The following is a 26,757-nucleotide window of genomic DNA, read 5'->3' on the forward strand; positions in this document are numbered from 1 at the left end:
TCCAGTTTTATTCTAATTGACCCCAAAAGGGAATCAGATTGGACCATTGATAGCATCGCCCAGTCAATGCTTCCCACGCTCCATAAATGACTTAGGAAGCATGGAAAGCATCTTTCCAGAAAGAACAGAGTGAATTGCTATTCCCTGATGTGATGGAGGAGATCGGGAAACCGCAGAAGGTTTGGATGAATGCCTGCTCAAAGGTTTTGACCTGGCACTGGACGCCCATGGAGACAGGCCCCAAATCCCTGTTAATGCAGCTCTGGTTAGAAAAACAGGAAAGTCCAGTTGCCCCCTGAAAAAGCACTTGTGGGACAATCATGCTCTGGAGGATGGAGACTCGCCCTAGACACGCAGCCTCAGATTGCCTTGGCTTTTTTGGCTGCTGCAGCCCCCTGCTGGCTCATATTCAAGTGATATGAGGGTTTGAGTGATCTTAGTGTTTTTTAATCATTTTTGAGAAGTTTTTAATGTCCATCCATTGTTTCTTGTCCTGCTCTCTGGTGCTTTGGTGACCCCCATGTTTTTTTTTTTGGCAGCCTCTCAAACAGGAAACACCGTTATCATGTCACCTCCAGTGTTTTTAATTGAAATCACCCATGAAAATAATTAAAGTCTGCTTTACAGAGAGGGCTACTGAGGTCAGACAAGGCAGGTTTTATCCCTTTTTAAACTGCAAATATGTAATCGGAATGTGTCATGTAAACTCATTTGCATATACCCTAGAGCAGGGCTTTTCAATGAGTGGTATGGGTACCACCTGTGGTACATTGGCACCTGGCAGGTGGTACATGACCATCCTAGAAAAGTGGTAGCAGGGGAGGGGAATGATCTGAACCGGTGGCAGCACCACACAACCTGAGCGAGAGACAGCTGCAGGGCTGTCAGGGCTCAGCGAAAGCACCAGGATCAGTGCTGCTTTCCAGCTGATCGGCGCTTCTTCGGGGCTGTCAGGGCTCAGTGGAAGCACCAGGATCAGCACCAGGCTTCAGCTAGAGCTCAGTGCTGATCTTGGCCTTCTGCTGAGCCTAGAAGAAGCCCCAATCAGCTGGAATGTTCAGCATCTCCAGGGTCCTGTGATTTACATTCAGATGCTTGGCAACTGATTCATATTTCTGATGGTCACAGTGTCCCAGGGTCATGTGAAGTGACCAAAACCTGCTGCAACCACGCAGCAGATGGGGAAATAAAAACCAAACACCCCCCCACCCCACCCCCATTGCCAATCCTCAACAGATATGCTCACAACAATGAAAATGTTGGACAGGAGGAAGAGCACCGCCAGGTGGGCAGGCAGGTATCTTGTTCGGCTGTGGCTTGGGGGACACTTTTTTCAGTGGCATTGTAACTTCAAACAGTCACTAAGCGAACTGTTGTAAGTTGAGGACTACCTGTACTTTATCACTTTTTTCCTTTTTTTTTGGTCATCAAGTTTTTGACACCTTGCTAGGCGACTGGTGGTACTCGGATATTGCCATATCCTAAAAGTGGTACAATGGGTGAAAAGGTTGAAAAGCCCTGGTGTAGGGTCTCCTACTTGAGCAGAAGCTTGGACTGGAAGACCTCCAAGGTCCCTTCCAGTTTTATTCTAATTGACCCCAAAAGGGAATCAGATTGGACCATTGATAGCATCGCCCAGTCAATGCTTCCCACGCTCCATAAATGACTTAGGAAGCATGGAAAGCATCTTTCCAGAAAGAACAGAGTGAATTGCTATTCCCTGATGTGATGGAGGAGATCGGGAAACCGCAGAAGGTTTGGATGAATGCCTGCTCAAAGGTTTTGACCTGGCACTGGACGCCCATGGAGACAGGCCCCAAATCCCTGTTAATGCAGCTCTGGTTAGAAAAACAGGAAAGTCCAGTTGCCCCCTGAAAAAGCACTTGTGGGACAATCATGCTCTGGAGGATGGAGACTCGCCCTAGACACGCAGCCTCAGATTGCCTTGGCTTTTTTGGCTGCTGCAGCCCCCTGCTGGCTCATATTCAAGTGATATGAGGGTTTGAGTGATCTTAGTGTTTTTTAATCATTTTTGAGAAGTTTTTAATGTCCATCCATTGTTTCTTGTCCTGCTCTCTGGTGCTTTGGTGACCCCCATGTTTTTTTTTGGCAGCCTCTCAAACAGGAAACACCGTTATCATGTCACCTCCAGTGTTTTTAATTGAAATCACCCATGAAAATAATTAAAGTCTGCTTTACAGAGAGGGCTATTGAGGTCAGACAAGGCAGGTTTTATCCTTTTTTAAACCGCAAATATATAATCGGAACGTGGCATGTAAACTCACTTGCATATACCCTAGAGCAGGGCTTTTCAACGAGTGGTATGGGTACCACTTGTGGTACGTTGGCACCTGGCAGGTGGTACATGACCATCCTAGAAAAGTGGTAGCGGGGGAGGGGAATGAGCTGAACCAGTGGCAGCATTGCACAACCTGAGCGAGAGACAGCTGCAGAGCTGTCAGGGCTCAACAGAAATGCCAGGATCAGTGCTGCTGTCCAGCTGATCAGTGCTTCTTCAGGGCTGTCGGCTCAGTGGAAGTGCCAGAATCAGCGCCAGGCTCCAACTGGAGCTCAGCGCTGATCCTGGTGCTTCTGCTGAGGCCAGAAGAATTGTCGATCAGCTGGAATGTTGCAGCATCTCCAAGGTCTTGTGATTTACTTTCAGATGCTTGGCAACTGATTCATATTTATTATGGTCAGAGTGTCCCAGGGTCACGTGAAGTGACCAAAACCTGCTGCAACTACCCAGCAGACAGGAGGAATAAAAACCAAACACCCCCACCCCACCCCCACTGCCAATCCTCAACAGAAATGCTCACAACATTGAAAACCTCAGACAGGAGGAAGAGCACCGCCGGGGGGCAGGCAGGTGTCTTGCTCGGCTGTGGCTTGGCGGGCCCTTTTTTCAGGGCCATTGTAACTTTGAACAGTCACTAAGCAAACTGTTGTAAGTCTTGTATTTTTTTCCTCTCTTTTTTTGGCCAAGTTTTTGACACCTTGCTAGCTGACTGGTGGTCCTCGGATATTGCCATATCCTAAAAGTGGTACAATGGGTCAAAAGCAGTAACCTAATCAACTTAGCTGACAACTTTGTATCCAAAAGTAGTAGTAGGGAACTAGAGGAAAAGCTATACTGGACCTAATTACTACTAATAGAGAAGAAGTGGTAGAGGGAGTTGAAATTGTCAGAACCTTTGGAGAATGACCATGTCATACTGGAATTCAATATAATGCAAATAGAATATAATCCAAATAGTGTCTTAAACTTTAAAAGTTTTAACAAACTCAGAGAGAGTCTACGCAAAATTTCACAGGTAAAAATTCTAAAGGGGAAAACAACTCAAGGAGCATGAGAAACACTGAAAAATACAATCATAAAATCCCAGCCCAACACAATACCACTAAAAAAGAAAAATAAGAAGAATTGGTTGCACAAAGATCACTCTGATAAACTGAAAGATAAAAAGAATAAGTACAAAAATGGAAAGAGGGACACATAACTAAGGCGAATATTAGCAGATAACCCAAATCTGCAAAGATGAAATCAGGAAAGCAAATCTCAAAACGAATAAAGAATTCCAATAAAAGTCAAAGATAATAAAAAAGTTTCTTTCAACATATACCTTGTTTCCCTGAAAGTAAGCCCTAGCTTGATTTTGGGGGGTGGGCCTAATATAAGCTCTACCCAAAACATAAGGCCTAGTGTTGAGGCAAGGCACACACCTAAAATCAAGCTAGGGTGGGGGTGGGGAGTGGACCTGCCCCACACTCCCTGCACCCACTTACCTTGCAGCTAGGCCTGTCCTCGCCGGCCCATTTCTGCTGAGTTTTCTGCAGCCAGGCCTGCATTGCTCAGTAACAGGCCTTTCCAGAAGGCCACTGCAGCCAAGAACCGAGCTATGGATTGAATCCATGTCTCAGTTCTGCAAGACCTCTGCAGCCAAGAACCAAGCTATGGATTTAGTCCATAGGTTGGTACTCAACTGCATAGGATTCCAGAAAGGCTTGACTGAAAAATGTAGCCTGGAATGCATCTGCAGAATGAAACTGCTCCTTCAGCCACAGAAGAAGTGGTCAATGCCGGAGGTGAGTATAAAAGACATCCCCTGAAAATAAGGCCTGGTGCCTCTTTTGGAGGAAAAAAAAATAAGAAATTGGTTTTGAGAAACCAATCTTATTTCATTCTTTGACAAAGTGACTAAATACTAGACCAGAGAAATACTGTAGGCATAATATATTTAGCCTTCATCAAGGCATTTGACAAAGTAGACCACAACCTACTTTTTGGTAAGCTAGAAAAATGGGAGATAGACAGCATCACCACCAGATGGATTTGTAACTGTCTGACAAACCATATTCAGTGAGTAGTCCTTAATGGTACTACATCTACATGGAGGGAAGTAAGCAATGGGGTACCACAAGGTTCTGTCTTAAGCCCAGTACTCTTCAATATCTTCATAAATGTCTTAGATGAGGGAATAGAAGGGGAACTCATCAAATTTGCAGATGACACTAAACTGGCAGGAATAGCCAATACCCCAGAAGACAAACTCAGAATCCAAAAAGATCTCAACAGATTTGAACAATGGACCCTATTCAACAAAATAATATTTAATATGGAGAAAAGCAAGGTTTTATACCTGGACAAGAAAAACCAAAGGTACAAGTACAGATTAGGCAAAACCTGGCTCAAAAATAGTAACTATGAGAGGGACCTTGAAATCCTAGTGGACGAGTACTTAAACATGAGTTAGCATGTTACTATATACTTTATAAAACCTTAGTAAGGCCACATCTGGAATACTGCATCCAGTTTTGGTCATCACATTACAAAAAAGATGTTGATACTTTGGAAAAAGTGCAAAGAAGAGCAAATAAGATGATTAAAGGCCTGGAAACTGAAACATATGAAGAATGGTTGCAGGATTTGGGAAATGCCAGTCTAGAGAAAAGGACTGGGGGAACATGACAGCAGTATTCCAGTATTTGAGAGGCTGCCACAAAAAGGAGGGGGTCCATTTATTTTCCAAAGCACCAGAAGGCATGACAAGAGGCAATGGGTGGAAACTAATCAAGGAGAGAAGCAATCTGGAATTAAGGAGAAACTTCTAAACAGTGAGGACAATTAACCAGTGGAACAGCTTGCCTTTGGATGTTGTGAGTGCTTCATCAATTGAGGTTTTTAAGAAGAGACTGGATAGCCACTTGTGTGAAATGAAATAAGGTCTGCTGCTTGAGAAGGGGGCTAGACTAGAAGACCTCCAAGGTCCCTTCCAACTTGATTCTGATTTTGATTCTGACTGCCAACTGGTGTTCGTGGATCCTGGTTTTCAAATGATGTGATGTTTGTGCCACATAGAATTAGTTGCTTTTGTAAATTTCATTGTTACTTTCATCCTTCTTGTCTTTGGTTCTAGATAATTCCTGGGGGATGTGGCTATGGTGTCAGAATACAATTATATTTCATCTTTAATTATCAAATATAGAAACTCCCAATTCTGCCATCTCTGGATTCTGCCATAAGAGGGAGAGAAGGGGGAGAACAAAGGGGCTTTATGGCCCTCACTTCCTTCAGTACACTTCAAAGGGCTGAATGTTGAATGTGTGTTTATTGTAACCTCGAAGTGTTAGCATACCAAAGGAGAGTATTTGCCTTTCATGTAGTTATCTGAAGTCTCCATCCAGACGGAAGAAAGAAGAAAAGGGGTGGAATTGTGATACTTGAAACTATCACTGGAAGGGGGGTTGATTGGGTGGGACTACTGGGGAACCCCTTAAAACCTTGAATGGAAGAGCTTGAACCCCAAGTCCTGTCTAGCATGCCTGCAACCACTTCTCTTAATAAAGGATTCCTGTTGGAAGAATTATTCCAAGAGTTCTGTCTTCTTAAGATGCAAAGTGGGGTGGGTCCTTACATTAGACAGGACTTGCAAAATTAATCCACCTGGAAGGGAGACCCTTGCCGGGGGATTTTGCAAAAATTTACCATGTCAGACAACGAAGCAAGAGAGGGGGAAAACTCCCTGGAAAGAGAGCCGCTGACCCAGTTGGAACCTTGCCAGATGTTGGAATCCGAGAGGCCAGATTCCTCAGGAGAAGAAGTGGTGGAGACACAGGACCACAAGCCTCGCTGGTCGATGGGCGTTGGAAAGAAAAGTGAGTGGGGAAAGGAATCAAGAAAGGTGACCCTGAGACGGGGGACCAAGCAACCAGAATGGAAGCAGGAGATGGAGAAATCCCTGCACGCAAGTGAAGAGGGAGGAAGCTGGGCACCGTACTCAGACTGGATCCTAGAGAAAGCTATTGACCTGATGAAGAGAACTCTCAGCTCCCTAGGAGAGGAGAATACTGAGCCCTACGGCCGCCCCAGTTCCTGGAGCCACAAAGGGAGAGACACCGAGGGGGACGTGGAACCTGCAACCCCAGGGACATCTACTGATCCAGGAGCCCCCACCCCCTACCGGACCACAGATGGCAATCTGGACGGAAGACACTACCACCCACAACGGAGGCACCGATCCATTCCAAGACGTCCACCGTTGGAGGTGAAATTCAAAGGGGAGCCAACACGCTTGGGGTTTTTCCTAACCCAAGTCCTCAGCTACATGGAGGAATATGGGCAGGACATTCCCAGCGACAAAGCCCGCATCCGGATCGTGCAATCTGCCCTGGATGGACCAGCTGCGGATTGGGTAGTGAACTTGCATGACTCCAATGCCCCAGAACTCAGTAACTTCAACCGTTTCATGTCCTCTTTGAGAAGACGATTTGAAGACCCCCTGGCTGATCGCAAAGCCCGTGAAAGAATAACAACGATGAGGCAAGGCAAACGCCCAGTGGCCGAGTATACACAAGAATTCCGGGCCATTGCCAGCAAACTGAATTGGCCAGAAGACATCCTCCTTGGCCATTTCAAAGACGGACTAAACTATGATCTATATGATGCTTGCCTGCCCCGAGGGGACCCACATCGACTTGAGGAATGGTACGTCTTGGCAGAGGAAGCAGAGATCGACATATTGAAGAGGCACCGCCGAAGAAAACAATGGAGCCGCCCCCCGCCTGAGCTGACACACCAACCGGTGAAATCATCGGATACAGCCAAGAAGCAAATGGGGTGTTTCAAGTGCGGAAGAGAAGGGCATCGAGCTGTAGAATGCCGCTCAAAGGCCCCCCAGCACAACCCAGACAGATCCCCAATCAACAAACCCAGAGGGTATTCAGCTAAGCCAAAAGAAACAGCCATGAGAATGATGGAAATTGCAGAAACCCCCACCTCTGCTCACCAAGGGGAAAGAACTCCAGCCTACACCACAGGGACGGTGGATGCCTCAGATGACAGCTCGGAGGGCGAACCCCTGGTAAGTGGATGCATCACACCCATCTTCAAAACAGTGACTATATTAATCCCCCCCATGCCCGAAGCTGTGAAGGTGAAAGCCTTAATAGACTCTGGCTGCACCCGCTGCCTTATTAGCCCAACACTAGTGGGGAATCTGGGCATCCCATCCAGAAGACTGGAACAACCAATCTCAGTTGGCCAGCTAGATGGATCCATAGCAGGAGGGATGCCAGCTACCCTAGCCACTCTGCCAATACACCTCTCCCTGGGCAACCATGAAGAGCACTTAACGTTTGTGGTGACCCCAGGTATGGAATGCCCAATGATTCTAGGGATGGAATGGTTGAAAAAATGGAACCCCTGGGTAAATTGGAGGACGACAGAAATCAAATTCCCGAAGGGGGACTCTATGGACTTAAAACCCCAAGGGAGGCTACCAGAATCAAGAATAGAAAAAGCATCCATAGGAGAGGAAAAAAGATTAACAGAAATACCAGAGGAATATAGGGACCTTGCTGAAGTCTTCAGTGAGGAGAGGGCGAATGAGCTTCCCCCCCACCGACCCACAGACTGTACCATTGAATTCAAGCCTGGGGCAAAACTCCCGAAGCCCAGATTATACTCCATGAGCCCAAAGGAGAAGGAGGAAATGGAAAGATTTATAAAAAAAAACCTGGAGAGAGGTTTCATTGAGCCAGCCAAGCCTAAAGTGGCTGCCCCGGTCCTTTTTAGAGAGAAGAAGGATGGCTCTTTACGTTTATGCGTGGATTATAGGGCCCTGAATACAATCAGTGAAAGCAACCTATACCCGCTGCCCCTCATGAAAGACATGCTGTCACACCTATCGAAAGGGAAAATTTTTTCTAAACTAGACTTAAGGGAAGCTTACTATCGAGTGAGAATCAAGGAAGGGGACGAATGGAAGACTGCATTTAACTGCCCCATGGGGTGCTATCAATTCAAAGTCTTGCCATTTGGATTACAAGGGGGCCCTGCAGTCTTTATGCAATTAATCAATGACGTTCTAAGGGAGCACCTGTTTAAGGGGGTCCTTGTTTACTTGGACGACATTCTTATCTTTACTGAAACAAAAGAAGAACACGTCAAACTTGTCAGAGCGGTTTTAAAGAAGCTGCGAGCCGCTCACCTATATGCCAAACTCTCAAAATGCGAATTCCACCAGGAAAGGATAGACTACCTAGGCTATTGCATATCCCCACAGGGCATTGAAATGGACCCGGAGAAGGTCAAAGCAGTACTAAATTGGGCACCACCCCGCACAAGAAAGCAACTACAAAGTTTCCTGGGCTTTGCAAATTTTTACCGCCAATTCATCCCCTCATTTGCACAGATAGCCTTGCCCCTCACTAACTTACTAAAAACGAAGGGAACATCCTCAGTAAAACCTAGCCAGCCACTAACATGGACAATGGAGTGCCAAGCAGCGTTTGAGAGACTAAAGAGACTTTTTTCTGCCGAACCAGTACTAAGGCACCCAGACATGGACAAGCCCTTCATAATACAGGCAGATGCAAGTGATGTGGCAGTGGGGGCTGTGCTATTACAAGAAAATGATGATGCAGTATTGCAACCCTGTGCATATACATCCAAGAAACTCACGGAAACAGAACAGCGCTGGCCCGTATGGGAGAAGGAGGCTTATGGGATACGTTGGGCATTACTCACATGGCGACAGTTCCTGGAAGGCAACAAAATCCCCTTCCAGGTGTGGACTGATCACAAAAATTTAGAAGCCCTGAAAACTTCCAGGAAACTCAATCCCAAACAAGTCCGCTGGTCCCAGCATTTTCACCAATTCCAATTTAAGCTCAAACATTTACCAGGAAGAAAGAACTTCCTGGCAGATGCACTATCTCGCATGCCTCAATATAACAGCGCACGAACCACAGACTCTAGACCAATAATGGCAGAGTCACAACTGGCAACACCAGTAACCACAAGAACCCAAGCCAAAATAAAACCACAACTGGACAGCCAAACTGGGATTGAATTCAGAAAAAGTTTGGAAACAGATGACTGGTTCCAGAAAAACAAACATGTGTGCACAATGAGAGACGGTTGCCTTGGGTAGGGGAAAAGTTATATATACCAACAACTCAAAGACTAACTTTCATGCACCTTTGCCATGACACAAAATCAGCAGGGCATTTTGGATTTGTAAAAACTTTACACTTAATTAAACGGCAATTTTGGTGGCCATCAATAAAAAAGGACATAGAAAGTTATGTTGCCAGCTGCCCAACCTGTGCATCAGCAAAGAGGTTGCAAGGGAAATCGCCAGGGCTATTACAACCAGTGGCAAGTCCCTCAGCCCCCTGGAGGGAAATAGCCATGGATTTTATAGTGGAATTGTCAGAAAGCAATGGGAATACTGTTATCTGGACAGTCACGGACCTATTTTCCAAACAGGTGCACTTTATCCCTTGCCAAAAAATTCCCACTGCAAAGGCCTTAGCAAAACTTTTCATCCAGCACATTTACAGATTGCACGGGGCACCCCAACGCATCATCTCTGATAGGGGAGTGCAATTTACGTCTGCATTTTGGAAGGAATTTTTATCCCTCTTAGGGACCACTCAGGGATTGACATCTAGCCACCACCCTCAAGGAGATGGACAAGCGGAACGCTGCCAGTCGGTACTTGAGCAATATTTGAGATGTTTTTTAAATTTCCAACAGAGTGATTGGACGGACTTACTTCCTTTTGCAGAAGTTGCCTACAATAATGCAGTCCATCCAGCACAGGCTACACTCCTTTTCAAATAGCCAACGGTCAAAGTTTCAACCCTATGCCAGAGTTAACCCGAAAAGAACCAACGATCCCTTCACTGAAAGAATGGATGGAAAACCTACAAAACACCTGGCCAATAGTCAGAAAATCACTAGATGAAGCTAGGCGGGCATACAAAGCACAAGCCGATAAAAAAAGGGTTGAGCCTACACCATTCATTATAGGAGAAATGGTGTACTTATCTACAAAATACCTAAAGTCCCTACAGCCCTGTAAAAAACTTGGACCAAAATATATAGGACCTTTTCCAATTAAAAGAATCATAAATCCAGTAACAGTAGAATTGGAATTACCCAAAAACCTCAGGCAAATACACCCAATTTTTCATTGCAGCTTGCTGAAAAGAGAGCATCAGTCACATCTACGGCCAAAAATCCCCCCACCACCACCTCCACTCATGGTGGAGGGTGAACAACACTTCGAAATAAAGGAAGTCCTGGATTCTAGGAGATATCATGGGGCAACTCAGTACCTAGTTGCCTGGAAACACCTCCCTCCCTCACAAAATGAGTGGGTCCATAAACGTCATGTCAGAGCCCCGAAGCTATTGAAGAAGTTTCACACAGAGTATCCTAACAAGCCTGACTAAATTTTATACTTGTGTTTTCTTTCAGGTGGATCTCTCTTATTGTTAAGAGGGGCCGGATGTCAGAATCCAATTATATTTCATCTTTAATTATCAAATATAGAAACTCCCAATTCTGCCATCTCTGGATTCTGCCATAAGAGGGAGAGAAGGGGGAGAACAAAGGGGCTTTATGGCCCTCACTTCCTTCAGTACACTTCAAAGGGCTGAATGTTGAATGTGTGTTTATTGTAACCTCGAAGTGTTAGCATACCAAAGGAGAGTATTTGCCTTTCATGTAGTTATCTGAAGTCTCCATCCAGACGGAAGAAAGAAGAAAAGGGGTGGAATTGTGATACTTGAAACTATCACTGGAAGGGGGGTTGATTGGGTGGGACTACTGGGGAACCCCTTAAAACCTTGAATGGAAGAGCTTGAACCCCAAGTCCTGTCTAGCATGCCTGCAACCACTTCTCTTAATAAAGGATTCCTGTTGGAAGAATTATTCCAAGAGTTCTGTCTTCTTAAGATGCAAAGTGGGGTGGGTCCTTACATATGGGTTTGTGGGCTATTCTTATTCCTAGAAGTTGGAGAATTCTGGCTGTCATTTCTGACACTCCTTTTGTGTATGGTAGGGTTAGTTTGTGTGTAGTGGTTGGCTGTGTGGTTTGTTGTGGTTTGGGTGCTGTGTGGTAGAATACAAAGTTTTTTGGATAGCTGTTGCAAAGAAAGACATCAAAGAGCCATTTCTTTTCCACTTTACTTAGTTCTGCAAGGCTGCAGTGTGTCTTGGCCCTTCTGAAGAGGGTCTGAATGCAGCTTCTTTTGTGTGGGGTGGGGTGGTTGCTTGCAAAACTGAGGATCTGGTCTATATATGTGGGTTTGTGGTAGATGCATGTTTCCAGTTCTCTGTTATCTTGTCTTCTTATGTTGATGTCAAGGAATGGGAGTCTTTTGTCTGTTTCCTTAAGTCATTTGAAAACCAGGATCCACAAACACCATTGTACTGGAGGCCTTTGTACAGCTGGCAGTCAAATGGCATGATCTCAAATCCTTAATCGTTACCCACACTGATACTGAATAGCACCAATTTGATTGAAGCAATACAAGAATCATCAGCCATGCTACCACCTGCCATACAAATGTGTTTATTGAAGCTTGGCACTCCACAAGCCATTCCATCAACAGACACATTGAACTACAACCAGCCTACAAACCCTGAAAATTCAAATCAACTGCACAACCAATCAGCCACAGCACAACCCTCAACCAACCCACAATTTGCCCAACCAGCATTTCACCTCCCAATGACCCTTACCTGATGTGACCTCCCATCACAAGAGCCATCACAAGACCTTCACTTGATGTGACCCATATCTGTTCCATCAAAAGACCATCATTAGACCCTTACATTTCTTGTCATCAATATTAAAAGTAAAATCTTCAAAACTCCTTAAATAATATTACCCCAGGCATAATTATCCTTTCAACATCTTTAAGGATGTCTTCAAATCTCTCAGGTTTTTCAGGAGCAAACTCTGGAATGAGGGCTCTTAAGTAACCTGGCTCTACATCAGGATAGACCTGTCGCTCCTCTATCTTCTCAATGTAATCTGCAATGTAATCCACCATTTCTTTTCCTCTTTTCCGAAACTCTGTGGCATCCATTTTTGGATTTCAAGCAACCTAAAAGAAACACATTGACAATTTGGAAAAATGCACATGTATATTTGTCTTATCTTCTTTATATATGAAACCAATTGCAAACCAATAGCCAATTTTTAGATAGGATTATCTCTTTTACATTATCCAAAAGACAGAAATTTACAGGATTGTGTCCAATGGTTTCTATCTCTTAAAAAATAATAATAAAAGCAGACAAATAGTGAGGGAAAGCTCATCATTAAAAATGGAGAGCCTGACATATGAAAGCTTGTGCTGTTTGAGCTACAAGTACTTTTGGATATGGAGGTAATAAGTTGTTATTGTTGTTATTATTATTTAGATTTGTTATAGACACTGAACTCCAAAAATCTCTAGCATGAGAAGCAAGAAGAACAGTACAATACAGTTTATAAGCAGTGTAATACTAACATCAAATAAACTTTCTGCTCTTTTCTGGTCAGGAAATCTGAAAATGTTAATATGCAGATCTTTTTTCTAAACCAGAAACATATAGCACTTCCCAGGTTAGGACTGCAATGAAGTTTATTCTACCAGAGCTGCTGACTCATCCTGATCATGCACAATATGTACAATATATCTGCTTACCCTTGCAAAGAGCAAGAAGTTTATCATATCTTGATCTTAATAGGCTTTGCTTATCTACCCTAGGACAAGGCCAAGCAAAGAACAAGGAGTGCCTTGTTTATCCCAGGTGGCTCTAGCCAAGGGTGGAAGGGACATACCTACCTATCCAAGTGATTCATATAAAGGACTAAACAAGTCAATTGATGGAGTGTGCTGCTAAATACTCAAATATATTTCTTTTTTAAACTATTATATGAAAATATAGAATTTGATTAACTTATGGAAAGAACCATAGCAATACAAATCTCTTTCTCACTAATTTAGGGCCACCACCAGTACATAGTAGGAAAACAATGGGAAACAGAACACAGAAAATTAAAAACATTTAATGCAATAGAAATATCAGGCACAAGTAACCAGGAACTGGAGTTGAGTTCAAAGCACTAAAAGTTTATTATATGCTACCTATACACAAAATCTGGTTGACTAACGGTCAAGGGAAATTGGTACTAGATAAGAGTAGCTGGAATTCATAGGGGGCCTGGACTTAGGTCTCTTGTGGGAGTAAGCGACTCCAAACTGATGATACATTTGACCCTACCTTTGGGCTCTGCCTGGTCATCTCCTACAATACCATATAAGCTTTATTTATCCATACTTATTAATTTTGATGGATGAAAAGTTTCTTAAAATAATATGCAAAAGTTACAAAACATTAATTACAGTGTAGTAAAAATGTAGATTACATTCTGACTCTTAATGTCACTCAGATGATATTGTCCTCCTGAAAGCATTATGTATTTAATAAATTTGCATGGTGGAAACTTACATGCACGCAACAAAGTGTACATTGTTAGGCTTCCATATAAATTAGGATCATGATAATGCAAATTGCATTTATTTATTTTCTCTCTCTAAACACTGCATGTTCACTGTACTAAATATATAATCACTGCAGAAAACAGCAGTGTTAACAAGAGATGGAGATATTATTCAGAACATTAACATAATTGTCATTTAGTGTGTAATTATTCCTGACACAGATAATTCTCTTACCTGAGAATTGTGGGAATTTAAAGCAACTTTTGCTCACCATGCCAGAAACATGGCAATTAGTACTGATCAAGCTAATATTGATTCAGTAACCCCCTACTGAAACTCTAGTAACCATTTAATATTTCAGAATTTTTCTATGTTGCAAAAAATAATGCAGTGTTAACCATATCCAAAAGAAAAAAATATTTTAAAAATCTGTGATTATTGCTTTAGTGAAAAAAGGAAGAGTGAAAGTAATTAAATAGTAATTAAATTCAAAGTAATTGATAAATCTGTTCTCAAATTTGAGATACTGTCTCCCACTAGAGGTTTCTGAGAAGGAATGAGGGTAAAATCATCAGCACCACAACAATCTACAAATTCTGGGCAGTTCAAGTAGTGCAATATAGATATGTTTTGTGTAGTGAAAAAGATAGATATTTACCTTTAAAGTCTTCTGATGTTGCTATATATCTACTTTTTGCCAGTCTTATTTTCCTACAAAAGCACCTCTAAAAATGATGCATTTACTGTAAAGTGTGACCTACAACATAAACATAATTGGACAGAATATATCAGTGCTTTTTTTCTAAAAAAAAAAAAAAAAAAAAAAAAAAAGGTGCCGGAACTCACACATGTCATACAACCCACCTTGCCTACCCTATAAGGTTCCATCCAAAAAAGGTGCCAGAACTCCGTTCTGGGCATTCTATGAGAAAAAAAGCCCTGGAATACATTAATATAAACGAAGGCACAATATAGGCCTTGGGTGCAGTTGGATTCCTTAAGTTGTGCAAAGGCTTATGAACCTCAGTTCATCTCCAGTAAATTAATTCCTCATAGAAATAGAGAACCAAGCTTTTTAAAAAGCAAAATCACTGCATTTAACAAACAAATGATCTGTATTATAGTGTCTATATATATAAAAATCCACTCATAAGATACATGTGATAACAATATAGAACTCTGAAATTGAAATCTGCTCTAATGAATTGTTGTGGGTGAAATGACCATAACACAAAAAAATCCGTGGACTGTAGATTAAAAAGGGCTACCAAAGGGGGAAAAAAACAACTTAGAAGCAGACAAACTACTTTTATACTGTTATCAAGAAAATTACTGTACATGGACAATTGTTATTTAGGTTAAAACTCAATTCAAGAATTTTTCTTATTATATATTGTGTAAGAAAATTGATTTTGGTCACAGACATAAGACTCACCCAGCAAGTAATGAAGTGCACTGAAATGGCCAGAAATTTTGTTCCATCTCACCACCATCACCATGGACATGCACACATTCCAAGATATGCAAGTTTCAAAGACATTTATAGGCTAACTATCCAAAATTATTATAATTATTCATATCTTTCTCACTTTTTGTGAAGATGTCTAAAATAGTTTTTCTGTGTAGCATTATTTGTTAATTTATTTTCATTATTTTAAGAACTATACAAAACACTGAATTAATAAGTTAATAGGAGAGGTATCTAAATATTCTCATCAAAACAATTTAAAGGAACTAACTTGACTTGCAGACTGAAAGTTCTATTTAGGAAAAGAGCATTTCTACTGAAGTTAGATAGACAGAGGATTATCCATAGGCATAACAGAAGTAAATACACTAGCATCCTAAATGATTAAGGCAATCAATTGCTATACATTAAATATTTTGGAAAAGCAGCTGCTAATATAATTATGACTACAAATCTGATTGATGTTCGTATTAAAGAAATTTCAGTTCCATTATTTTATTATTATACAAAGAATACAACAGTACAGCCTCTGCTGGAGGATCTCATCAACCACTTTCTGATCTGTTTCCAACCTTATAAATATCTAATGAATTTTTCATTACATTTTCCAAACTCTTATAAAAATAATTAAAAGGATGAGATAATATAGCTTTCTGATATTACTATAACTACTATTTCAGGAATACTTAAAAATATTAATCACCTCCTTACTTGCAGAAGAAGGAAGAGGAAGAAAGGTTTTTTTAATTGGAAATCTACCGCATAACCACATTTAATAGTTCTGTAATTAACCAGCCTCAACAGGAACAAAACAGACTTAGCTGATATATTAGGATAGAACAAGAGAAAGAACATATCTATTAAAATTGATTTTAATAGAAATTTCAGAATAATGAATATTATTCTCATTTTTGTAATTAAAATGTTTACATTAATTTTAGAAAACTATTTGCACACTTGTTTGTGCTTTAAAGTAATAAAATGCCAGTGGTGCTACTAATACTAGTAAATTTTAAATTTTCTTCTTTCATTTTAAAGTTTTTAATTTATCTGAGAATGTGTTCTGCTTAAGTTCCTTTAGGTTGAGATATTTAGGTTAAGCTTAAGATCAGGTTTAATTACTGAGAGCATAAAGCAAATAATTAAGCAGTTATTTTTACCATTCTATGAATCTCCAGTATGGCTAAAGCGTGATTAAGAGTATATTTGTTATTATTATGTATAAAGTTGGTTCATTATATGTATTTTTAACTCTGAAGTACTATATTAAAGCTTAATTTTTCTGTACTATACAGTTACTAAACAATTTTTGCAATGTACAGAAAATTAGTATATTTTGAAATACTAACCTATTTCTTCCTCAGATATAAACATCTTACAATATATCAAAAAACTCAAGCAGAACAATAGAATACTAACACTGGTATATTGACTAACTGAATCCTCACTGAAATACTGCTATCAGGGAGGTATTTTTCATCAGGATCCAGGCTGGTGATGATTACATTAAGATGATTTCAATAACTAAGTTTAAATGGTAAAGACTTTTACTTACCGTTTGAGAGATTTTGTTTTCCCTGTTTCCCCAGCTGCTTTCTTTGTGACAGTTATAAAAAGAGGATGTTCTTGTCCATTTATATTGAGAGTAAGTAGTTTCCATGAACCAATCAGAGAATGCTTTGCAGTTTAATATTCTGAGCATCACATTTTCTCCCCTATTCTTCATCTATTCATTTGTACTCAACACAAACACTATGCCAAATCCAAAGCAAACAAATATGCCTTCATATTTGCTGAGAAACTCAATGTACTATTCATCTGAGGTTGATCAATTGTCTTTCATTATTGCAGAAGATTCTAAATGTACTATTTTAAATGGGCACACAAACATTCATTTAAGAAAATATTTGAGTACAATTAGTGTCCCACACTGTTATATTTGAGCATGTGTAGAACAGCTTTCTAAGCATCATGCTGGGCACACATCAAAGGCCTATCTGTAGACCCAGGATTAATATAGAGCTGTATCTATTGAAAGCTTCCTGAAAACTGTGTTTCATTTATAAATCTACTGGACAAACATGTAAACAAAAAGGAAGCAAAACAGAATGAAACCCAGAAACAGATGTTAGATCATGCCATTTTTTTTCAAACAATGCAGATGTGCTTTGCAAAATTATTTTTTCTTACTATGCAGTTTAGCATTCCAGTTATATCTGGGAAACAGTCTTAGAAGAAAAATCACATGGATTGTTTAAGGATGCTTACAAGTTTTCACTCTAAATGTATTTTCACCAGATCACTATTCCAGAAAAAATGGTCATAACTGTTGCGTCCTTGGCGGGAAAACAGACACGAGAAGCAGCTGGAGTTCTCAGTTTCTTTTATTCAGCGTTCAGCTTACAGGAAGATGGCTTCAGCCTCGCCCAAACGCCTCGCAGCCTCTTATATAGGCAACTCCCGGGTAAATGGGTTACTTTTCCCGCGCCAGCACCCGCGCATGCGCACGGCGCTGGCGACAGCCTGTCTGGTCCCGGGCAGCTTTGCACCTGCCCGGGACTGCCTGCAAACGCCCGAGCCGTTTGCAAAGGCTCGGGACATAACACCCCTTTCCCCCGGGCTAAAACTACTACCAACATACAACATTTATTTTATATGACATTTTGCTCCCCAGTGCTCCCACTGTTTACTGGCCTTTGCCTTGCCAGCAATGTTATGTAGTCTTCTAGGTACTTGGGAGATTTCTTTGCTCTCTGTGACCTTCTTAGCTGTGGATTACTGGCATAAGTCCCCTGACTGGAGGGAGGCGTGAGCCTGTTCTCTCTATTGTGTCCTGGTGTCTTCCAAGGACTGTGCCCCGATGCCTGGCCTGCTTGCTTGCCCACCGGGCTCGTCAGGCCAGGGCTTCTGTTACTTTGTGACCTGGTTGACCTACCTAGCTGTAGACCCTCAGGCCCCTTGAAGTGATAGCCGCTGCTGGGCGTCTCTGTAGAACCTCCTAGGTCAGTCCAAGACCTGTCAGGAGGCTGTCCATTCCCTGAACCCCATTCTGTGTTCGGGCTCGTGTGGGTTTCTGTACTTTCCCAAAACTCAGGTGTTCCCTGATTTGTGCTAGGGTTGTTGTAGTCGGGACTTGGTTCCTCGACTAACTCTGTGTATGTTTGACCCCCTGTAGGATTTGGGGTAAGGTCAGGCCAACCTTGGGAATTGTGTGCCAGCTCTCTTGCGGGGAATGATTTGTTGGGATGCCCCCGGGTATCCTCCGTGACTGGAGTGCTGTGTGACGTGTGTGGAACGTGAGTATGCCCCCGGGGTGACTCCCTGGCTGGAGTAGGCGTGGATGCCTGGTAGTTAGGTAAGCTCATGGAATTCCTGTTCGGAGCTCTCGCGGAACCCTGGGATGGGCCGTTTGTGGCTCCCTCAGTGGAGATGGGCAGCAGCTCGTGCCCTTCCCTTTGCTCCAAAGGGTCCCCCTCCCCCCCTGGAAAAGACCCAGGAGTCTCAGCAGAAAAGTCTCGCCTAGAGCGAAGTTGGTCGATGTGCCGACGCAGGACACGACCGTTGTCCAGGGCAACCTCGTAGGAGAGAGGACCTGTGATCCTGGACACAGAAGCGGGGACCCATGTATGACCAGGCCCGTAATTGCGAGCCCAAACCGGGGCACCCACAAGTAGTTGTCTAGGTGCCCTAGGATGTGAGGTAGATGAAGGCAGTCTGTCCGGATGCAACCGGTCAAGTCTAGTAGTAAGTTGGCGCCCCCAACGAAGTTCAGCTGGACTTCTCCCTGTAGAAGTGGACGGTGTGGTGCGATAAGAAAGGAGAAAGTCAGCCAACCTGTGATGCCAGTCCCCGTAGGTGAGTCTCTTCAAGGCGTCCTTTGCGATGCGCACCATGCGTTCAGCCATACCGTTGGTGGACGGGTGAAAAGGCGCAGACGTGGCATGACGAATCAGGTTTGCCTGTAAGAAAGCTTGGAATTCGGAGGAGGTGAATTGAGGGCCGTTGTCGGACACAATGACATCTGGCAGCCCGTGTGCAGCAAAAATCCCCCTCAGTACCTGAATAGTCTTTGCAGTGGTGGTGGATGAGACAGGCACAACCTCAAGCCATTTTGAATGGCTGTCAACAAGGACCAAGAAGAACTGGCCCTGAAAGGGCCCAGCGTAGTCAATGTGCACCCTAGACCATGGGGACTGTGTTTCCTCCCATCTATGCACAGGAGCTTGGGGCATCTCTGGGCGAGATCGTTGGCACAGGTGGCATGCGTGTACCTTAGCCTCAATATCTTTATCTAAACCAGGCCACCACAAGTGGCTTCGTGCAAGAGCCTTCATACGAACAATGCCAGGATGACCCTCGTGGAGGGATTCTAAGACCCTAGTCCTCATTGAGGTGGGAATGACAACTCTGTTTCCCCAAAGCAGACAACCCTGAGAAAGGGACAGTTCGTTCCTTTTGGACCAGAAACTCTGAAACTCAGGACTAGGGCAGTGCTCAGGCCACCCGGACAGGACCCAGGAGCGGACACGTGAAAGTGTGTGATCTGTACCTGTTTCAGCGGTAACATCCCTGGCACTAAGAGGGAGCTCGGGCAAGGCTTGGATTGATAGAATGTTGACAGCTGGCGCGGGGTCAGCTTCTACTACTGGCAGAGGCAACCTACTGAGGCCATCAGCATGGCCCATTTCTTTCCCAGGCTTGTGGAGTAATGAAAAATCATATGCAGACAAGAAAATAGACCACCTAAGCATTCTAGGGGAAATGATGTGGGGAGTCTGCTTACGTGTGGTAAACAGTCCCAGCAGAGGCTTATGGTCAGTGAAGACCGTGAAATGCCTGCCATATAGAAAATCGTGGAATTTTTTAATTCCAGCAACAACAGCCAGAGCCTCCCTGTCTATCTGAGCGTAGTTGCGCTCGGCAGAAGACAGTGTTCTGGAGTAGTATGCAATAGGAACCTGAGTTCCATCAGACCTGAGGTGACTCAGGACAGCTCCAACCCCGTAGGGGGATGCATCACAAGCGATGCACACAGGAAGAGACTCGTTGAAATGTGCAAGAACACTGTTAGAAGTGAGCAAGGCCTTGACTTCTTTAAAGCAAGCCTCATGTGCTTGTGACCACAGCCACACAGCTTGTTTGTCTAGTAGCCTGTGAAGAGGCTCAGCTACACTAGCTTTATGTGGAAGAAAAGAATTGTAGAAATTCAGGAGGCCTAGGAAGGCCTGAAGTTCGGCCTTAGACTTTGGCCTGGGTGCTTGTAAAATAGCAGTTAGTTTGGATTCAGCAGGATGAATCCCAGCAGCATCAATTTTGAATCCCAGAAATTCAGTAGAAGGCACCCCGATCTTGCATTTGTCTTTTCTGAGCTTGAGGCCTGATTCCCTGAATCTTAACAGGACAGCCCTAAGTCTTTCAGCTAGAATGTGTGTGGAGTCTCCTGCAATCAAGACATCGTCAAAGTAGGGGCAGACCCCTGGTATACCTCGTAGTGTGTTTTCCATTACGCTTTGGAAAATCCCAGGAGCGACATTTACTCCAAACTGTAGCCTTTTTACTTTAAAGGCTCCCCTGTGGGTCACAATGGTCTGAGCTATGGCAGCATCATCATCAACAGGCAGCTGTTGATATGCTTGAGCTAGGTCAAGCTTTGCAAAAACACGCCCCCCCTTGAGAGAGGCCAGGATGTGACTGACCACAGGAACAGGATAGGCATGTTGCTGCAATGCCTTATTGAGTGTGCATTTGTAATCAGCACAAATGCGAATGTCCCCATTTGCCTTTAGAGGCGTGACAATGGGGGTCTCCCACGGGCTGGAATCAACAGGTTCTAGGATTCCCTGTTGGATTAGTTTGTCTAGTTCAGTGTCAATCTTACTTTTTAAAGCAAAAGGGACCCTTCTTGCTTTAATCCTAATGGGAGTGACAGTGGGGTCTAGCTTTAAGGACACAGGTGGTCCTTTGAATGTGCCCAGCTGGGGGCTGAAAACATCTGCAAATTCTTTGCAGACTTCCTGTAGGTCGAGTGTTTGTAAGCTGTTGAGTCCTGTGACGTGTATCCCCAGGGCCTCAAACCAATCGAGTCCTATGAGACTCGTTCGTTCACCCCCTACTACTAATAAGTCTAGTGGACCTTCAAAGCTCTTGTATTGCACGTTAAGGGTGGCCTCCCCCTTAACACACACTCTTGAGTTCTGAAAATCTGTTAATACAATATCAGAAGGCCTTAACTTGGCCTTAGACCCACTACTGGAACAAATCTTCCTAAATGTATGCAATGAAATGATGGACAGGGCAGACCCTGTGTCTAGTTCCATAGATAATGGAACCCCTTGTAGCTTCACGTTGAGTGACAGCTTTTTCTTCATGGGCTTGTGTGTGCCTGTTCTACAGATGCTTCTTCGCGAAGCGCAAAAACCCTACCCTATTCTGGCTGGGGAATCTGGTACCTTTCAGGCGTTCTTCTTGGGGTTGTGCCTTTCGTCGGCTCAGACACACAGCTGCAATATGCCCTTGTTTGCCGCATGCCCGGCAGGTAGCGGAGCGGAACTTGCAGTCGGTTCTCCTGTGGCGACCTCCACAGCCGATGCACTTGAGCAGAGCCGAAGAGCTTCCCTTCTGGTTCTCTTCCTTCGCGGGGTGTAGACGGTCGACTTCCTCGTCCGGATCCTCCTCGGAGTTTCGTCGGACGTCTTCCTGGTGCACGGACGCACCCTCTGCACTGTTTCTGATCGGCCGCATGTTTTTGATGGCGCCGCCTGCTGCTTCTTCTGCGGTGACTTCCCTTAAGGCGTCTTGGAAGGATAATTCTTCCTTGGCAAAAAGTCTCTGTTGTAGCTCTCGATGCCTTAGCCCGCACACGAATCGGTCCCTCAGTCGTTCCTCGAGGTCCTTGAACTCGCAGGGCTTGGCGGCCTTCCGTAGCGCGGCGATGTATTCCTTGGCTGTTTCACCGGACCGTTGATCCCTCTGCTCGAAGGTGTGGCGCCATGAGATAACGGACACCTTGGGGTGGAAGTGCTCTTTCAGCAGCTTCTTCAGGTCTGCGTAGCTTACAGACTCTACTGGAACAGGTGCTACAAGATTTTCTGCGATTTCGAAGGCGTCTTGGCCGCAAACGCAAAGCAGGGTGGCCGCCTTCAAGCTATCTTCCCTCACTTGTTTGCCTTGAAGTAGTTCTCCATTCTGGATACGTAGGACTCCCACCGCTCTGGATGTGAGACGTCGAATTCCGAAAGCCTTCCGATTTTCGCCATCTTCGGATCTTCAGGAGACGGGTCTATCAGCCAGCCTACCCCCGAATGCGCACCGGATTGGCGGGTAGCTGCCGAGTCGACGCCGTTCCTCTTCCGCCGCTCAGGACTCCTCGGGTAAGCTTACACTTCTTCCTTTCCAGGTAGTGCAAGGCATCCCACCTTCGTCGCCAGTGTTGCGTCCTTGGCGGGAAAACAGACACGAGAAGCAGCTGGAGTTCTCAGTTTCTTTTATTCAGCGTTCAGCTTACAGGAAGATGGCTTCAGCCTCGCCCAAACGCCTCGCAGCCTCTTATATAGGCAACTCCCGGGTAAATGGGTTACTTTTCCCGCGCCAGCACCCGCGCATGCGCACGGCGCTGGCGACAGCCTGTCTGGTCCCGGGCAGCTTTGCACCTGCCCGGGACTGCCTGCAAACGCCCGAGCCGTTTGCAAAGGCTCGGGACATAACAATAACATTAAGCAAACTAATTTGTGATAAGCCATTAGCCCGACTGTAGTTTATTAAAATATTATAAAAATAAGGGAGCTTCAAAGAAAAAAGACTACGATTTTTTGAGTAGAATTCAGGTAGTTCAGACAAAAATATCCCAGAACAGATATCTGAATAGAGGAACTTCCTCAATAAAGTCCTCAATACGTAGGTATTTCTCTAAAATACAATGTGTTTCTTGTTTTAAATAGAAAGTTCAGTTTTGCCTGTTGTCTTCTTTGCGGGATGTCCTCTACTTTACTCTATATACTGTATGTGTTTGCTGAACCAAATGGAGTCCCTTCCTTTCTGACCGTAATAAATAAATAAATTCACATACTGACTGGGTTCAAATAACACACCAAACCCTAAACCCAAGGAGATAGGATAGGACAGGATAGGACAAAATAGAATAGAATGCTTTATTAGCCAAATGTGATTGGACACACAAGGAATTTGTCTCTGGTGCATAAACTCTCAGTGTACATACAAACAGCAAAGTAATATAATTGTCAGAATCCAATTATATTTCATCTCTAGTTATCGACTGTGGAAAACCCCATTTCTGCCCTCTCTGGATTCTGTCATATGATGAAGGGAAGTGGGGTGAACAAAGGGGTTTTATGGCCCTTACTTCCTTCAGTACAACTTCAAAAGGGACTGAATGTGGATACCACCAAAAGGACTACACATAACAATGGGGCCATCAGCTTTCATCTACTCCCCTCTGAAGTCTCCCTTCCGCCAGCAGTGAGGAAAAGGGGGTGGAAATGTAATGCCTGGGATTGTCACTGGAAGGATGGTGGGGTGGGGTGGGGTTGCTGGGAACCCCTTAAAACCTTGAACCATAGGGCTTGGCCCCCAAGTCCTGTCTAGAACGCCTGAAACCATTTTCTCTTAATAAAAGATGCCTATTGGAAGAAATATTCCAAGAGTTCTGTCTTCTTAAGATACAAAGTGGGGTGGGTCCTTACAATAATATAATAAGATACCAATAAGACAAGATGGTAGAAAAGATGAGAAGAATAATAGTAATGCAGCATACTACATGGGTAAAAACCATTGGATATAAGGGTGGGAATTAAGTATTCAACCAAATGATGGCATGAGGGGAAAAATTGTGCCTAGTTGTTTTGGTGTGCCCTATAGCAGCATCCTGAGGGGAAGAGTTGAAACAGATTATGTCCAGGATGTGAGGGGTCTGTGAATATTTTCCCAGCCCTCTTTCTGACCCTTGCAGTGTACAGGTCCTCAATGAAAGGCATGCTGATTGCAATTTTTTCTCCAGTCCTATTTATCCTTTGAAGTATATACCCAGTGGTGGGATTCAGCTAGTTCTCACCACTTCAGCAGAACCGATAGCTAATATTTTGATGCCCAGTCCAGAATGGACTTCTGTTAGTGGCATCCACACAGAGAACCAGTTGTTCACATATTTGAATCCCACCACTGTATAAACCTGTTTTGTTTGGTAGCTGTACCAAACCAGACAGTTACAGAAGTACAAATGAACTGTATCAACAATTCTTGGGGCAATTTGAATTGATGGCTATATTAGTGGCTATATTTAATGGCTTTAATAATTCATCTAACAAATTGATCCAGCATCTCATGACAATGGCTGAATCAGATAGTACAAATCTCATTATGGCATATTCTAGCATATATTGAAAATTTAGCTAGCAGAGATACTGAATAAATTTATACTAAGAATACTATTTGATATCAGAATAACCATAACATTGTCAGCATCTTTAATAATGATGGAAAATCAACAGGAAGATTGTTCTTTCTTTAAACTGAACAAGGAAAATTTCAGATGCTCAACAAAATCCAATGTTTAAAAAAAGGGTCTGATTTTGTTGCACTGTAAGTTTTTAGATTTTGGTAGGGATAGGTTCAACCACATTTAGTTCATAACTATCTATCAAAGTACTTTTTAATGGAAGTAATAAATAGAAATAGAATGACAGTGGCAAAAGAAAGCAAAGGTATTACCAATAGTGCTAGGTTCCTTGAGTACAATCCCAAAATAATAGGAGCACTGCTTGAACACCATCAGCACTGACAAATTCACCATCAGTCAATTGCAAAAGGCAGCTTTATTTAGAACAGCTTACATCCTGTGGTGATACCTTTAACACCATCAAACATCAACATCTCCCCGTTTGGAAGGACTTGAAAGGTAGAGTTCTTATGTTATATAATATATTATTATAATATTATAAATATGTTGATATAAGGAGTCATATGGGGCAATATAAAAAAAAGAATGACATTGCCCTAGATATATACAAAGGCCACCCAACCAAGCAGAAAAAATAGATGTACTTTTTGCTAACCAAGTTACAAATGTATGTAGAAAACACTCTACAATAGTAATGGGGGACTTTAATTACCTTGACATCAACTGGAAAACTAATTCTGCATCAAGTGAAAGTTTGAACAGTTCCTGACCACTTAGTTGACAACTTTGTCATCCAAAAAATAGAGGAGAGAACTAGAGGGACAGCCATACTAGACTTAATTCTTACTAACAGAGGATAAGCAATAGAAAGAGTTGAAATTGGGACTTCCGGTTTCGGATCATGGTGCAGGCGGTTGTGCAGAGAGACTTCTCTCTTCGCCAGCCGGTTTCCCTCCACTGGTAGACCCTTAATATGGTCAAAAAGTCACCCTGGAGGGGCAACTACCATTGAAGAGGTCCCTCCCCCATTGAGGAGGCGGCAGCTCCTTCTGCAGTCTGAGCCAACTCCTTAGAGCCGACGGAGAAAAGATCAGCCAGTAAAATGGCTAATCACTTAACTGCACCAGCTGAAAGTCAGAAGAACAGCTAAGTGTAAAGAACCACCATGGAGAATCTGGGTGAGACCTTTCCTTCCCTTTCTCTGCCCTAATGACTTTCCTGTAAAAAGTTTCTGAACAACTTCCCTGCTTTAAGAAAGCTTGGGAAAAAGAGCTCTGGAAACAAAAGAATATAAAATAGCTAATTTTTATGGACTATTTAAATTTTGGGATACCTAGGGGTCCTGAAAAAATTCTTATTATAACATCATTATTATTTTACTTATTATATTGGAGATATTTGCTTTTTTTCTCTAATTTCCTAATGAGAAAATTTTTTATTAACTTGGAAAAAAAAGATTTTACAATCTACTGAGGACATCTTGTGGCAAAAATTGCTATTGTAACTATATTCCCTCTTAGTGTTGGAAGATAGATTTGACCTTCAAATGATAATAAAAGGGAAAAGATAAAGGACTTGAAACAGCTGGGTGATGAGTTTGTTTACTAAATAGTGGAGGTGGATATTTGTTGACTTTTAGTAAATAGAGCCTCCACTAAAAGATTAAAAGATTACTTCACCACTGAAATGGAGGAATTTTACCCCATTATGATTATGAGCTTATATTGGAAACAATTTTGGAAGCTACGGAGTATATGAAATCTTGGAGAAAAATTAAAGATGATATTTCAGAACCACAAATCGAATCTCAAGTTTTAATGGATTAATTTATAGGCCAAGGAACAATAGAGGAGAAACAGATTAGTTCCAAAGAGACCTGTACGCAACAATATACACAACTTAAAGAGATGAAACCTCAGAATGACTTTCAGACTCCAAATGATTATGTCATAAGTCAAAAAACATCAGAAAAGGAATTAATTAATATAGAAGAGGATATTATACAACCCCATACACAATTTATGGAGAACCTTGATGATCAAGGAATGATTTTAACTGAGATACCTGTACTGTTAAAAACAACAGG

At 42.9% G+C, this 26,757-nt stretch overlaps 1 protein-coding gene across 4 annotated transcripts in view; it reads right to left on the reverse strand.

The window, feature by feature from the left end:
- The window catches only part of DDC (dopa decarboxylase), a 305,481-nt gene that overhangs the window by 200,210 nt on the left and 78,514 nt on the right, over positions 1-26,757 (reverse strand). For 2 of the 4 annotated variants that reach the window (XM_039336394.1, XM_039336391.1), the window contains exons 1-3: positions 16,815-16,877; positions 14,450-14,548; positions 12,187-12,405 (exon numbers count right to left, since the gene is read on the reverse strand). In XM_039336394.1, coding sequence (XP_039192328.1) covers positions 12,187-12,387 — 201 coding nt within the window. In that variant the 5' untranslated portion in view covers positions 12,388-12,405; positions 14,450-14,548; positions 16,815-16,877. Of the gene's footprint in view, positions 1-12,186; positions 12,406-14,449; positions 14,549-16,814; positions 16,878-26,757 lie in introns of those variants that run through there. The other 2 variants (XM_039336392.1, XM_039336393.1) reach the window with 2 other exon arrangements.

Source organism: Crotalus tigris, unplaced genomic scaffold, assembly GCF_016545835.1.
Source record: "Crotalus tigris isolate CLP2741 ecotype Arizona unplaced genomic scaffold, ASM1654583v1 scf7180000017666.379230911805:20528666, whole genome shotgun sequence".
Lineage (NCBI taxonomy): Eukaryota > Metazoa > Chordata > Lepidosauria > Squamata > Viperidae > Crotalus > Crotalus tigris.